The sequence below is a fragment of the Colius striatus genome, chromosome Z, assembly GCF_028858725.1.
Source record: "Colius striatus isolate bColStr4 chromosome Z, bColStr4.1.hap1, whole genome shotgun sequence".
Classification (NCBI taxonomy): Eukaryota; Metazoa; Chordata; class Aves; order Coliiformes; family Coliidae; genus Colius; species Colius striatus.
In genome coordinates, this window is record NC_084790.1 from 39,783,840 (window position 1) to 39,799,600 (window position 15,761).

At 37.5% G+C, this 15,761-nt stretch overlaps 1 protein-coding gene across 1 annotated transcript in view; it reads left to right on the forward strand.

Moving 5' to 3' along the window:
- The window catches only part of NNT (nicotinamide nucleotide transhydrogenase), a 46,250-nt gene that overhangs the window by 11,909 nt on the left and 18,580 nt on the right, over window positions 1-15,761 (forward strand). The window contains exons 7-17 of the mRNA XM_062018501.1: window positions 3,132-3,319; window positions 3,873-4,006; window positions 5,832-6,023; window positions 7,135-7,288; window positions 8,255-8,416; window positions 9,214-9,324; window positions 10,049-10,194; window positions 11,193-11,388; window positions 11,997-12,230; window positions 14,159-14,319; window positions 15,009-15,188. Coding sequence (XP_061874485.1) covers window positions 3,132-3,319; window positions 3,873-4,006; window positions 5,832-6,023; window positions 7,135-7,288; window positions 8,255-8,416; window positions 9,214-9,324; window positions 10,049-10,194; window positions 11,193-11,388; window positions 11,997-12,230; window positions 14,159-14,319; window positions 15,009-15,188 — 1,858 coding nt within the window. The remainder of the gene's footprint in view (window positions 1-3,131; window positions 3,320-3,872; window positions 4,007-5,831; window positions 6,024-7,134; window positions 7,289-8,254; window positions 8,417-9,213; window positions 9,325-10,048; window positions 10,195-11,192; window positions 11,389-11,996; window positions 12,231-14,158; window positions 14,320-15,008; window positions 15,189-15,761) is intronic.

Here is a 15,761-nt window from a genome sequence, read left to right on the forward strand (position 1 = left end):
ACAGTTCCTTTCCTACTATCATTATTCCTCAGTTTTTCTTATACTTCAAAACAACCAAACTATATGAAAAAAAATCATATCTTTATGAAAATGAGAAAGTTAGGACTTGTGATAGTATATCCCTAGTTGGCTGTCTGGTGCTGACCAAAGCTGTTCTGTCACTCCCTCTCCTTAGCTGGATATGGGGGAGAGAAATGCAGTGACAGGCTCATGAGTCAAGATAAGGACAAGGAGATCACTCAGCAATTACTGTCATGGCCAAAACACACTTAATTTGGGAAGAGTGGCTTGATTTATTAACAGGCAAAATGAAACAGGAAAAGAAATTAAAAAAGGAATATTAAAACTCTTTCAACCTAGCTTTCCCTTTTTTCAGGTTTTGTACCTCCTCCCCACCAGTGGTACAGGGGGATGAGGAATGGGGGTTACAGTGAGTTTGTCATAAGTGGTCTTTGCTGCTGCTGCTTCCTCTGAGGGGGAGTCCTCACCTTTCCCATGCTCCAGTGTGGGGTCCATCCCATGGGAGACAGTCTTCAGCAAACTTCTCCAGGGTGGATGCTTTCCATGGGCTGCAGTTCTTCATGAACTACTCCAGCATGTCTCATCCATGGGGAAACAGCCTTAGAATCTTAGACCTATTTTGGTTGCAAAAGACCTTTAAGATCATCAAATCCAACTACTAACCTCACACTACCAAGCCCACCACTAAACCATGTCCCTCAGCATCTTATCCATGTGTCTTTTAAATATCTCCATCTGCTCTTCATCAGATTTGTGCTCTAGACCCTTCACCAATTTCATTGCCCATCTCTGGGTATGCTCCAGCATCTCAGTGTCTTTTTTTATAGTGAGGGTTCCAAAATTGAACACAGTATTCAAGATGCAGCCTCTCCAGTGCTGAGTATAGGGAGACAATAATTTCCCTGATCTTACTGGCCACACTTTTCTGATACAATGCAGGATGCCATTGGCATTCTTTGCCACCTGAGCATACTGCTGGCTCATGTTCAGCTGGTTGTTGATTTAACACCCCCAGGTCCTTTTCTGCCAGGCAGCTTTCCAGCCACTCTGCCCCAAGCCTGTAGCAATGCATGGGGTTGTTGTGGCCTAAGTGCAGGACCCAGTACTTGGCCTTGTTGACCCTCATACAACTGGCCATCATTCTAGCCTGTCCAGGTCCTTCTGAGGAGCCTTCCTACCCTCCAGTATATCTACACACCTGCCCAGCTTGATGTCATCAGTAAATTTACTGAGGGTGCACTTGATCCCCTCATCCAGATCATTGATAAAGCTATTAAACAGAACAGGTGCCAACACTGAGCCCTGGGGAACACCACTGGTGACCAGCTAACAACTGAATTTAACTCCATTCCACGGCACTCTTTGGGCCCAGCCATCAGTCAGTTTTCTACCCATGTCCTTCAGGAACAAATTGTTCCAGCATGGTTCCCCCTCTGTTCCCCTGTGGCCTCCTTGGCTGCAGGGGCAGGTCCTGCCACACCATGAGCAACACCACAGGTCACAGGGGAATTTCTTTTCCAGTGCATGGGCACTTCCTCCTGCTCCTCTTTCACTGACCATGGTGAATGTGAAGGTGATGCTTTCCCATTCTTACTCCCTTCTGTTGCTGCAGTTTAGTACCTGCACAGCAACTTCTTCCCCGTATCCAAGATGTTATTCACAAACATGTTACTTCCATTGCTAATTAGCTCAGCCTTGGTTAGTGGTGAGTCTGCCTTGGAGCTGGATAGGATTAGCTCTATCAAATACAGGGGAACCTTTTAGCAACTTTTCACAGAAGCCACCTCTGTAGCCTCTCAGCTACCTATAAGGCTTTTATCCAGAACTTCTCATTGCTGTTCTTGGAGACACAGATAAATAATCTTTATGCCCTTGTTTGTACTTTCATTCATATCTAAACTTGTGATCTCAGAGATGCCATCTAGGAACTTCTTGGAGGCAGTTCTTTCAATCTGCTGAAGGAGGGAGAGAGAGAGATCAAGTTATTAGATTTATGAAACTTAGGCTCAAAGAACATCAACTACTGCTAAAGCTCCTTTAAATAGTGCTTACCTCAGGTACCTTTGTTTTGTTTGGTAGAATGACTTTGTCCCATAGTAATTTTTTAAAGCAGTAGACTGGGAAAATTACAGAACAGAAATATTTGCCATTTTACAGATACAGGGACCACAAACTTAATGAAGTGACCTTCTTGTATTGAATTTGTGCATGCTTGATACTGTATTTACATGAAAACTACATATATGGTTTTATGTAGAAGTGGCATTGAGTGCTATTTAGCTATATCTAATATGAAAGAATAAAAACGAATGCATCTCCAGGTTTATGATATGTAATATGATAAAGCCTTCACTCATTTGTATGCCTTGAACAGGAAAGAGGGTTTTTTAACTGTAAAATCATTATCAAAATAGGACTAAAATTTTTCAGATTTTTTTAAAAATTCCCTTTTAAGCATCCTCTATGCTTTTATCTTGGTGTGAAAAAAGTTTATCTTAAGTCATTTGTATATTTTGAACTTTGACCTAACACTGAAATTTAGTCTCATTACTTACTGTGACATTACATGATGCAAAAGAAATTAAGTATACAGGGTAACTGTAAGAAAACCCTACAGCAACAACCCCAAAACAGCATCACCCCACAACCCCCCTCTGAAACCCAATTTTCATGGTGAAAATAAGACTTACTAGTATTTACCATGCCACAGGTTAAACACTGGGCCACAGGCTGTGTATTTATTACCTGTTTTGGACATATAGGTTTGAGCTGTAGATCTCCTATCTAGTTATAGTGATAAATGGGTGAGTAGAGTTAGTCAATAATTAAGCTCCCAGCTTTGAGACTTCTATTGGAGTAACTGCTGAGTATACAGAAAGCTGTAGGCTGCCTTCTTTCCTTATCCAAGTATATTCATTAAGGACCCAAAGTTAGTGATGTAATTACTTTTTTCACTAAATACAGAAATTTTAAGACTTTAGTTATGGTCTCCTTAACCCTAGAGTACGTTTTATATCTCTTCTCTGAAGGCTGCTGTTAAAAATACCAGAGAAGTCATGGTGGATTTTTAAAGTTGTGGTTGTTTCCTCTCCTGCAATTTCCTTTCTTAGAGCGGCAGCTCTGGAACAGTTCAAGTCTCTTGGTGCTGAGCCTTTGGAAGTAGACATAAAGGAGTCTGGAGAGGGACAAGGTGGTTATGCTAAAGAAATGTCCAAAGAATTTATTGAAGCTGAAATGAAACTCTTTTCCAAGCAGTGCCAAGATGTTGATATCATTATCACTACAGCACTTATTCCAGGTAGGTTTTATGTGCAAGATGGTAATTTTCTTCTTCCTTGTGTAAATGGACATGTTTTGGAGCTGCAGTGAAAACAGGTGTTGGTGAAAACAAGGTATTAATTGTGTCTGTTTGAGCACATATCTTTTCCCTTCCCTGCCAGGAAATGCCTGTTTTTAAAGTGTGCATATTTTTACAACTTTGGTTGTCACAAACTGTAAGTCTGTGGCTTAATATCATCATGTTTTCTTATTAAACAAGGAGTATATAGTAATAGGAAGATGTAAGAGTATAATTCTCTTATGTATTTATTGCATCAATACTACTTCTGGCATGTGCATACTTTTTTTTTATATCCTGGGTGAAAGGTGTTCTAGGTGTTCTTTTCTCTCTGCTGTATAAACCAACTTTTTGTGATGTTTCATTCTGGGTACCATTACTTGAAAATGTTGCTTACAAAAATAAGGCTTGTATATATATATGAGAGAGAGAGAAAAGGGAGGAGCTTCTCTCCTGAGCTCTACAGATAAAAAGCTGTATTTTGTGTTTGACTTCCTATGCCTTGTCTTGTCAGGCAAAAAAGCTCCTATCTTGTTTAAGAAAGATATGATTGAATCAATGAAAGAAGGTTCAGTTGTTGTGGATTTAGCTGCAGAAGCAGGGGGAAACATTGAAACTACAAAGCCTGGAGAAATGTATGTTCATAAGGTGAGCATTTTAACCTGCAGATCATTCTCAGTTTGCATGAATTCGTATTGTGTTTTGTAAACTGCATGCTGAAAACAGGTTGCTGATACTACTGTTTGGTGTTAAATAATCCTTCAGATTTGCATCTGTTCACTAGACATCTCTATTAACAATGTGAAAATTTTTAAGGAAGCAAATACCTTCGTATAGTGTTAATTTGATTGTGTGGAACTCTTACTACTTAGACTTCCAAGTATGGTGATCTGTCTCTGTTGAGAGTGTTGTTTGAGGTCTGTTTCTCGGTGTATCTAAGAAGACAACTGTAGCAATAGTTTCTTTCACCTGTTTATCACCTCCCAGAACTGGAGGTTGACAGTCCCTGTCGTAGGTAAGCTGAAGAGGTTTAGACTACATCAGTGTTCACTTCAGTGCAAAGTCTCTGACTTAGCACAGTATAATTTCAACTTCACAAGGGTTCTGTTTTGTGTGTCTTTAGGTTTGCCAACATGAATGTGACGGTCCTGGAGTATCCAAATCACTTGTAGCCCAGACTAAGAGTACCCTGAGTTGGTTCATTAACATACGTAATTTTACTCTGGATTGAACCATCTTTCAGTTGAGAGCTTGTTTTCTGCTTTTGGATTTTTTTTGGTTCTTGTGAGAAATATCCTAGAGGTTACAGAAATGAGATTTCAAATAGCAGGTTTTCAAGGTTATTATTTGGTAATGACATAATGCAGTTATTAGGGAAGCTTGTAAGATTTATCGCACCCATGATTGTCATTAACAGAAGCAGGACTGTGTGTATATGTATCATAGAATTCTAATCACAGCATGGTAGGGGTGGGAAGGGACCTTTAGAGATCATTTAGTCCAACCCACCTGCAGAAGCAGAGTTATGTGTTGTATTTGGCTTTGGGGTTTTGTAGAGCTTTTGATGTCATTTGCTTAAAAACTTAAAAGAAACTTAAAAAAGTATGTAGAACAGGAGTAAGCAGATACTTACACAAGGCCTTTATAAGGAGCACTTTTAGTCAAAAGAGTATTAGCCCTGAATATAGTATGCTGGCACTGAGCTGTGTAAAAGAGCTTCAGAGCTGAACTATTAGCAGTGTTTTGGAGTGTTATGTGAAGAAGCCAGAGTTCCTGGAACCATGTGTGGATCTTAACTGTAAGTTGCAAGGAACTCAAACATGAAAAGTATATGCCGGCTTCAGCTTTTTGTTCCTTCCAAAAGCTCCAGAGGATGGTGGACAGGTATACTAACATTTCTTCTTTGAACAATGTGTATATATTGTTACATGTTTACATAAATGTGAATCTGGGCATATTACTTGCACAGCTAGCTAGCTCTGAGGAAACTCCCTTCACTCCTCTGTTATGTAGAATGTTCCACCCAGTGCACACTCTCTAGAAAGACTGATAAGATCTTAGAACCACAGAATCGTTACAGTTGGAAAAGACCTTTAAGATTATTGAGTCCAACCACTAACCTCACACTGCAAAGCCCATTGGGTATTGATAATGTTACCTGGTTGCTTTAAGAAGCTAAGTTCTTCAGTAATGGTAGGATTTGGAGAGGACAAGCTCTTGCATTGATACATTGTCCTCTCTGTGTAGTGCTGTTACAAATAGCCTTCAAGACACTGTGTTTGATCATGTTGAATTCTGTACCTGTTTTGAGTAATGGTCTCTCAGCTAAATAATGTTAGAGCTGCAGGTAACAGCTTTAGCTAGGGTTAAAACCAGAAATGTAAGTGAAGCGGTTGGGATACCAGAATGATATATTGGAAGTGATGCTGCTTCTTCAGAGATAGTACTAATCCTTAATGTTTTACTTTTTCAGGGTGTTACACACATTGGCTACACTGACCTGCCTAGCAGAATGGCTACTCAGGCCAGTACTCTGTATTCCAATAACATTATCAAACTCCTAAAGGCTATCAGTCCTGACAAAGAGAATTTCTATTTTGACCCAAAAGATGAATTTGATTATGGGACTTTGGATCATGTTATTAGAGGAACTGTAGTAATGAAGGTAAGTCAGTAAATACTCTCTTCTTAATTTGTGAGTACATACTTCTGTATTTACCAATGTTGTCTCTTTAAAATGCATTCAAAGATACTGCATGCCCAGTAGACTTTAGATGTGGCTTGATGGATACTGTGAGCAATCATGTTTGTGTTCAGCTGAATATTCCTCAGACCCTTTTTGTGAAGGGAAACCTCTGTGCTTTTGTCTTGTCATGATTAAACAAATACCTAACACATGCTATTGAAAAATAGGAGGAAAAGATTAAATTTGCATGTTGTAGTCATGTGATAAAATCATTGCTATTTAAAATGTCTTTGAAATGTTGCTAAGGGATCAGAAATACATTCTTTCTTTTTAAAAAAATAAATACACATTTATTTTCTTATAAGAATAACTTAACAAAAAATGGTGAAACAAGATGATACAGGATACTTTAAACTCTATGAGGAAGTCATAAAATGCAAACTCAGGGCAGGGGCCACTATGGCTCTCCTCCTTCAACTATTAGGAAATAATAATTTGCAGTTTACATAAGAAGTGTTAATTTCTGTTGAGCTTGGGTGACAAAATGTTAACATTTTGTAATGCTACCTACTCGGGAGGAGGCTTGCATTGACATGAGCTTTCTCAGACCGCTGAAGTGGTGTGGACAGCTCCTTGAGTTATTTCTCCCGGGGCCTGAAGAATAGCAGGACATTGTGCTTGGTACCTACCTTAGGTCTCTGTTGGCTCTTATTACAGTTCCTATCTGTAGCAGATTTTGTGATTTCTAAGAACATGTTTTATTTTGCATAAATGTTTTGCATTCAAGGAGCATTACCTTTTTGTTTGGTTCCTGCTTTCAAGCCCTGTGCTGTGTTTCTGCCAGATGCTCTTGGACACTTATGTTAGATCTTGTCTGAAAAGTGCATAAACCAGTGCGGTTAGTTAACTTGGTCAGGCTGTACTGTTGATCCAGCCTTGCAAAATTCTGCTGATGCAGCAAAGGAAGATGTTCCTATTACATGGCTGTAGGATGTTGAGACTTACCTGAGCTACAGTATTAAGAAGAGTTGTCTCCTCTAACTTTGAAGCATATGCCATGTTAGGGATAACTGTAAATATCTTTTGTCAGGATGGCAAGGTGATTTTCCCAGCACCTCCACCAAATAATATTCCTCAAGGAGCCCCTGTGAAGCAGAAGACTGTAGCAGAGCTGGAAGCAGAAAAAGCAGCTACTGTTACACCTTTTAGAAAAACTATGACTAGTGCGTCTGTATACACAGCAGGTAGGCAACTTCCAGAGTTGGAGAATCAGTGCAGAGTGCTCCTCATTTAACTAATACTTTTAAATGATTATCTTACTCATTTGTTTAATAACTAGTTAGGAGAACAGTTGATTGACTGGTATATCCTGGTGCAAAATCAATGTAGTGAAATAATGCCTTTTGAGAGGGAAAATAAAATTTTAGAAATTTAACCAATGGTGTTAACATTTCAAGCAGTGTTGTCTCATGCTTTATGCCTGTATGTGTGTTAGGCTTTATTTAAATATCAGTAAAATACTTAACATTTTGAAGGGCTACTGCTAGGGACTGTGCCCGTACTTTTCAGCAGAACGGATTCAATGCCATTGCTTTCTTCAAACAGTATGAGACTTAATATATACTGTATATGAGTGTATACAGTATATACTTAACATACAGTGTGTGTATATATATATATACTTAATAATATACAGTATATACTTAATAGATACAGTATGAGACTTAAATGTGCACAGTCTGCTGAAGTACTGAGAACAGAATCCTTTTCTTGAGAAATAAATAATGACTTGCTTTGTTGCTTGGTAGTCTGTGGGCATTAGAACTTCTGTGTGAGGTAACTAATGAATTAAGTAGTCTTAATTTTTACCTCTGTTCTTCATTTGCATACTTTGAGTCTTTCAGATTGTGTTTCAATGTAATTGTGACTCTTCTACATATTTTCAGGAGAGTGCCAGGATTTGGTATTGGTCTTTACATGCTTAACAAAGATGTGTGTATTATGTTCATGGCTTTATTTTCTTTTGTAAAAGGACCACTGGCACTGAAAGATTCTTGTAGTTGACAAAGATGATCCAACTGATCTTTAAACAAGTCCATGCGCAAAACTCCAGTTTTACATGTATCTCAATACTGGGCTCCTGTTGTACATAGTTGAAATGAAGGAAACCAATGAAAAGTTATAGAAATTTTGCTGTGCTTTTCTTCTAGGTTTATCAGGCACCTTAGGACTGGGTCTCATAGCTCCAAATACTGCTTTCACACAAATGGTGACGACATTTGGCCTAGCTGGAATAGTGGGGTACCATACAGTGTGGGGTGTGACTCCTGCTCTTCACTCTCCGCTGATGTCAGTGACTAATGCTATCTCAGGTAAGTACCAGTCACGCAACCCCTTATTTTCTATTTGAAGTAGACACAGCTCCTTTTTCTATTTGAAGTACTTCTATTAGAAGCTCATTTCACTCCAAATTTAGAAGTCTGTTGATACGCTTTTTAAAATGTTGAAGAGCCTATTACTACTTTGCATGTCTGAATTTACTTTCATAAGTAGCAAGGACACTTTAAAAATACTCTCTTCTGAGTGTGTGGGTTTTTTTGGTTTTTTTTTTTCAAAAGAAGGATAAATGTGGTCTTGTGTATTTTTACTTTTTATAAGTAATTTTTCACTCAGCCTGGTTCCTTTAAAATTTGTTTTACTTGGAGTGCTGCAGTTTCTCGTTTTGGTAGAACACATCTTCCCTCCCATTTCTTAAAAATGTTGCCCTGAAAATAACTTACTTTTCATCTTTTCTACATTCGCTTTTTCTCTCCTCCCCTATTTAGAGAGAGAAAAAAGAAAAACAATTTATAAGTGGTCTGAAAGATTCATAATGCTATAGAATTTAGGATTTTATATCTTTCTTTGTGTATATATATGTGACAAGTCATAAATCTGATCTACTTTGACTTTTAAAAGCAAAGTTTCCTTTATGTATTCACATACTTTTTTTTCTTTTAGAACATGTTTATTTTGCTGAAAAAACCCATGATAGTCCATGTTTAAATAGTAATGTGTACAGTAGGGGTCAAAATTTGAGTTAACTGATGTCTGACAGCTGAAAGGAAACTTTACATAGGTATAGAGCCTTCTAAGGTTCAGTAACACTTTTTTTTTTTCTTTTAAATAGGACTTACTGCAGTTGGTGGGCTCGTATTGATGGGAGGAAACTATCTCCCTGAAAACACTCCTCAAAGTCTAGCAATGCTTTCAGCCTTTATCTCTTCAGTCAATATTGCAGGTATGTTAGAGGTAACTTGTGTAATTGTTTTATTTCTTCTAGCTCTTTAATTGTATAGATTTCAGAAGTACTGTTCCAGGAATAGGATCTAAGAGCATCCATCGGTAAAGATCCACCCCTCTCACCCTGTCCCTATTTTTGTAGTAGTTATTGCATCTGTTTTGTACACCCTGTGGTGTAACCTTTTTTAATGGTAAAAAGGTGCTTTTTTTTTTCCTACCAATATCCTTTGCATGATGATTGTATAAAATGTCTTTTCGTGTATATGCCAAAATGATGCTGCATTTGTCCTTATATTCCTTTGCCTACTTAAAAAATAAACTAGTTGCATAGAAAGCTTTCCTAAAGCTTCAGAAGCCCCAGCTTTGCAAATAAAAAAGATAATGAAGTGAGCAATATGACCTATAAATACAGATTTTTACTACAGTATTTAGGGAAAAGGACAGTCATAAACTGTATCCTACAGTCAGAGTAGAGTATGGATCCAGAGCAAGTCTTCCAGGCTTTTCAACTTCTCCTTTTATGGATTTCCTCCAAAGGTTGAAGACAACAGGATATCAGTCTGATTACAGCTTTTTTTTCCTGGTGATTTTTCAGATTGCTAGCTTTTCAGAAGCTTTATAGGTGTCAGTTGCTGACTTTATTTGGTAATATGGTTTAACCAAGTATTTATCTTATAACTTGGCATATGCTTAGTTTCAAATTGTTTCTTTATTTTGACCAGGTGGGTTTCTAGTTACACAGAGAATGCTGGATATGTTCAAGCGTCCCACAGACCCTCCAGAGTACAACTACTTATACCTGCTTCCTGGTGGTGTATTTGTAGGAGGCTATGCTGCTGCTCTCAGTGGTGGCTATAATATTGAACAGGTAAGAACACAACTTTGTGGCCCTTATCCCACTGTTCACGGCATAGTATGCTTCTTCACTGCTTAGTCTTTTGAGGAGTAAACAGCAAATTAGCAAATTAGCCATGATTTTTTCATCAGCTAAGTATTTACACAAGGCAAATCTGAAGCTGATTAACTATTAAGTTTCCAATAATACCCTGAAGTGATGAATTTGTGGATTTTAAAAGCTTTGGGGGTTTGTTGTGGTTTGGTTTGGTTTTGTTTTTGTTTTTTTTCCCTCTATAATTCAGCAGGTACTTTGTTATTTACTTGACAGTTTTCTTAAGTTGCAGCTTAAATCAGTCTTCAGTTTAAATTTTTATGAAAAATCAACTTGATGTGGCGGTTAAAGTAGGTATGGCATCTGGATTAACACAGAGGGATGTACAGGGATTATACCTGTAGTTCCTTTTATAGTAAACTTCCATTTTTTTAATAGTAAGAAAAATCAACGTGTATTGCCTTCTGACCTTAAAAAGTGAATCCAAACATACCTTTATGCCAGGGGCTTGTAAGATAATTGAGTTTTTTCCAGTTATCTAGATATGTACAGCTCAGCTCATTTCATTTTGTTTATACTTTTTGAAAGCAGGAATTCATCTATGCTGTGAGCAAATTCTGAAACACTTTCTATACTGAACAGGACTGTTTAGCTCTGGGTTTATGCTTGTGAAAAACTTACTTCTGACTTGATGAAGGATATTGAATTGACTCAAGATTAGTATTCGTGATGCAGATAAACCAAGGTCATAAATTGGGGAAAAAGTTAAAATAGATACCACATTTCAATTGGCCAAGATCACATCTTGTACAACAATTTCTCAGTCAAAGGCTTTGACTTCAGTTAAGAACTATGACTTATATACATTCTGAGAAGTCATTACATTTTGTATAGTAATAATAAAAAAATCAATAATTATGCATTTTTTTTTCCTGTACTTCATGCATGCATATTGGTATTTCTCTTATTTTTTTCAGATGATGTATCTGGGCTCAGGCTTATGCTGTGTTGGTGCCCTGGCTGGTCTGTCTACCCAAGGAACAGCTCGTCTTGGAAATGCTTTGGGTATGATTGGTGTTGCAGGAGGTTTGGCAGCGACTCTTGGAAGCCTTAAACCATCACCTGAATTGTTGGCACAGATGTCAGGAGCAATGGCACTTGGTAGTACCATAGGTATGTGTATGATACTATAAACTATCAATATATGCTCTGTATGTGCATTTATGCAAGCTGTGTATACACAAAATACCGTATAGCTCACAAGTGAACTGACTGACTTATGTTTATGGCATATGTATGTTATTTGCAAATATGTGAACAAAGAACTGTATCTCCCGGGGCTTTCAATAATGCATCAAGATGTGGTTAAATGGAGAGACTGGTGGAAAATCAGGAGCACATCTTCTCTGTCAGGGAAACTGGGTGTGTAGATGTGAATTAACTAGGCAAACTTATGTTCAGTTCTTGACTTAATGCTGCAAAATTCCCTTTTTCACACTGTGCATTCATCACAGAAAATGCTGAATTTTCCAAACTTAATGAAGCTTCTAAAAACATTATATGCTCTAATCTTTTCTGGAATTTCCATGATATCCTCATTGCATAAAATACACTTATGCAGCTTTCAGTAAAATACCTTAGCAGTGTGTAATATAGAACAAATTTTTCCATTGGAACGTGTGTGTGTGTGTATTCATTGCACACTGAACCTTGATACATTAATTTCTACCCTCACAAACTGTGTTTTGTAAAACTTCCTTTGTGTCTTCAACTCTCAATAGGTCTGACAATCGCTAAACGCATCCAGATTACAGATCTGCCTCAGTTAGTGGCTGCTTTCCATAGTTTGGTTGGCTTGGCTGCCGTGCTCACCTGTGTAGCAGAATACATGATTGAGTATCCTCACTTTGCTACTGATCCAGCCGCAAACCTCACCAAGATTGTGGCATATCTTGGCACTTACATTGGTGGAGTGACTTTCAGTGGCTCTCTTGTTGCTTATGGAAAATTGCAAGGTGAGACTTTCCATGCAGGACTAAGTATTTGTTAAAGAGCTTCTTTTTCCCCAAGAATGTAGCTCAACCTTTAGACTACTGTGTAACTGGAAAGAAAGCTTGTATTTTGCTTGAGGTAGAAGTTTATATGTTTGATTCTTATGAGTGTAGTTTTTTTCTTTTTAATTCTATTTAATTTGTGTACAGCTTTATTTATGAAAGGTCTGTCTTCAGTGCTTGGATATATTACTGCTATCAAGTCATGTAAGCTTCTCTCAGCTTGTCTAGAAATAAGTTTGCTTTAGTATTACCGGGACACTACCTGAAGCTGTTTCTGTAATTGATTTTATTGAACTTCTATAATCACAACTTTCTATTTTTGAGCAGACGTTTTAACTGAAATCCTGGACTAGGCGAGCACCGCTAATATTTATAGGATTTTTTTCTTAGCATTACAGGCTTCATTTAGGTAGGTAGCTTGCAGTATCAGTTCAGACTGCCTCATTTTCCGCCAATTATTTTATTGTCTGTGTACTTACTTTGTGAACTCCATGCTTTGTATCTCTTACTCTGTTAATAAAATATGCCTTCTAAATTGAATACTCACTAATTCCTGGTTCTTATGCACTGAAGGTTTCTTCATTGCATTTATTTTTGTTTTGGTAAGCATGCAGCTTTTGAGAAACTGAGGTAATACTTGCACTAAGAATTTCTGGCCAGGAGCTTCCTATTACTAAATCCTATTAGTAGCTTTGTGGTAGTTCCTTTCGGAAACGTCTTTTTGCTTTTCTTGGTATTTGAGACCAGCCACTCAAGGAGGAAGCATGACGTGGATGAAAAGCTGTTTTCTCCAATAATATTTTGAATGATGTGTCAGTAGTATGTATTTCTGATGTATTTCTGCTAAGTAGTTAATAATTTATTTCTTATTGGTTAATTTTTTTCTTTTCCATCTTACCCCCTCCAGCATCTCAGTGATTTGTGTGCATGTCCCTGGTGAATATCACTGTCTGTTTCTAGCTATCTCAGCCCTCTCTCCTAAATCTTTTTCTGCTTTTTAAATCTTTTTCTGCTTTTTAAATCTTTTTCTGCTTTTTAAATCTTTTTCTGCTTTTTAAATCTTTTTCTGCTTTTTAAATTTTTTTTTCCCCTTGTGTCTTCATATCAGCTTATTGAACTAGAGGAATAGGTTACATACTTTGACTCTTAGCCCTGAGACCATCAGTTCATTCTTCTTTTTGAATTTGATTAAATTTAAATGAGACACTTGATAATACTTACCCTAAAAGTAACAGATAAACTTGAATTATTTTTACTCCTTGCTGTACTGTTGAGGAAAAAAAAAAAGCAGCCTAGGATGAAAAGAAATATTTATCTTTTTAAACTGACTCACATAAATACCAAACCCCCTTTTCCCCTCAAGTCTCTGCCAATATGGGAAGCTGTTGGAAGTGTGTGTGACTAAGGGTACTGCTGAAACTAAAACATTTGAAACCAAGATAGTTTTGTGTTTAAATTTTTCTGCATAATCATATTTTTCTAAGCACACAGCTTTTGGGAGACTTGAGATGATATTTGTACTAAGAAGTTCCAGCTAAAAGCATCCTACTACTGAGTATCATACACAACATGTAAAATGACTTGGGGATGGAATGAAAATACATTTATTTTTGTTTGGGGGTTTTTTTTGTTTTCAAGGGAGATTTTTGTGATTATTCTGAAGCACTTTAGTGAGATTAGGAAGTAAAACTAGTTTACACAGAAGTATTTGAGAATCTGGAGTAAGTAAAAATGTCAGCTCAAGCTCTTAGCTTCAACTGACTTGTTTTAGGTTCTGCCCCTCACTCTTGCTTTTTTTTTTTTTTTTTTTTGAGGTAATCAGTCTTCCCTGAAGATAACAAGCTGTCCTCCAATTACGTGTCAGTCTCTGAACATGCATTTTGTTGCAGGTATCCTAAATTCTGCACCACTGCTCTTGCCTGGTCGACATGTACTGAATGCTGGATTGCTGGCCACCAGTGTTGGTGGAATGATTCCGTACATGATTGATCCTAGTTACACTACAGGAATTACTTGCTTAGGTTCTGTGTCAGCTCTCTCAGCCATAATGGTAAGTCAGAAGTGTAGGAGGGGAAACAAATTAAACAAACAGTTTGTTGATCAGCAAGTTTCCTCTTAATGGTTTTGTTTTATCATCCTGAGTCGCAAGCATCATAGTGCCTGTGTACTAACTTGCAGTAGTAGCAAGTAGCAAATTATCTAAGTCTATCTGTAAGCCAGAATTGTTTCAGAGAACATGCGTGTATATAATTGCTATTTGCAGCTGTAATACTTTTCGGAAAATGTATCTATAAAATACTTAAGGCACTGAATCTTCAGGTTATTGTGATAACTTACTGAGATTATCACTGTGTGTAACTTGTTTCATTCACTCACACCAGGTATTGCAAATTTCACCCTGAAGCTACCATTTTGTAAACTGAGTCTTGCAAAGGCTTCTCAGGGTGAGTCCTTCAGTGGTATGAATGGTTCCATGGAGCTGGTAGGATGCTTTTGTGGGTGAAAAATATGTGAATAAGCACAGAATGTAGTGCTGCAATGTAGTGCTGCCTTGTCCTCTCAAAAGGCAGAGCTTTTAAGTCCAGTCCTCAGACCACAGCTTGATGTCTCCTACATTGAAAATAATTGAATAGGTTATTAAGTAGCTTGATAGATATTTTTCAGTGCCACAGGTGGACTACTTTTCTGCATGTATGTCTTCTCATATCGTATACTGAAGTATTTTCTTTCCTTTTTCAGGGTGTCACTTTAACAGCAGCTATTGGAGGTGCTGACATGCCTGTTGTTATTACTGTCCTGAACAGTTACTCTGGATGGGCTTTGTGTGCTGAGGGGTTCCTACTGAACAACAACTTGCTCACCATTGTTGGTGCACTCATTGGCTCCTCTGGGGCCATTCTCTCTTACATCATGTGTGTGGTAAGAAACCAGCAGCAACTGTATTTGTTTTCTAAGTCAAGGAAAACTGTATTCAGTGTGTTAGGAGGATAATCAGTTGGAAAACCAAACTGCTAGTTTTTTACAGAAAATTCTTGATTGAAATTGTTGGACTAGATATCAGTCATCTCTCTTTGGTTTGGAGAGATATGTACTTCAAAACTGAGGAAATGCACTGGGCATTTAGGATTTGAATCCTGGGTTAAAATAGGCATAATTTACTTGTGCTTAGCTGCCTTTTTTTTTTTTTAAGTCATATTACTCTTCAGTCTTGTTAAAGTTAAGCTAAATTTAAAATTTATTAGCAGGAAATACTTTAAGAAGCGAGTTCCTTTAAAAAATGTTTAGTTTGATTACAAAGTAGTTTAAAGTTTGATTTTTTTTGGAGTGTGGTGAAGTATGCTCCTTTTTTCAGAGCAGCTACTTTGAAGTACCACCGGATGGCAGCAGGCTTGCATTAATGTATTGCTGATACTCATCTCTGTCAAAGCAAATGGACTTAAACTCTGTGTGTAAATCGAACTGAATGATTAGTAATGATATCCTTTGTACTAG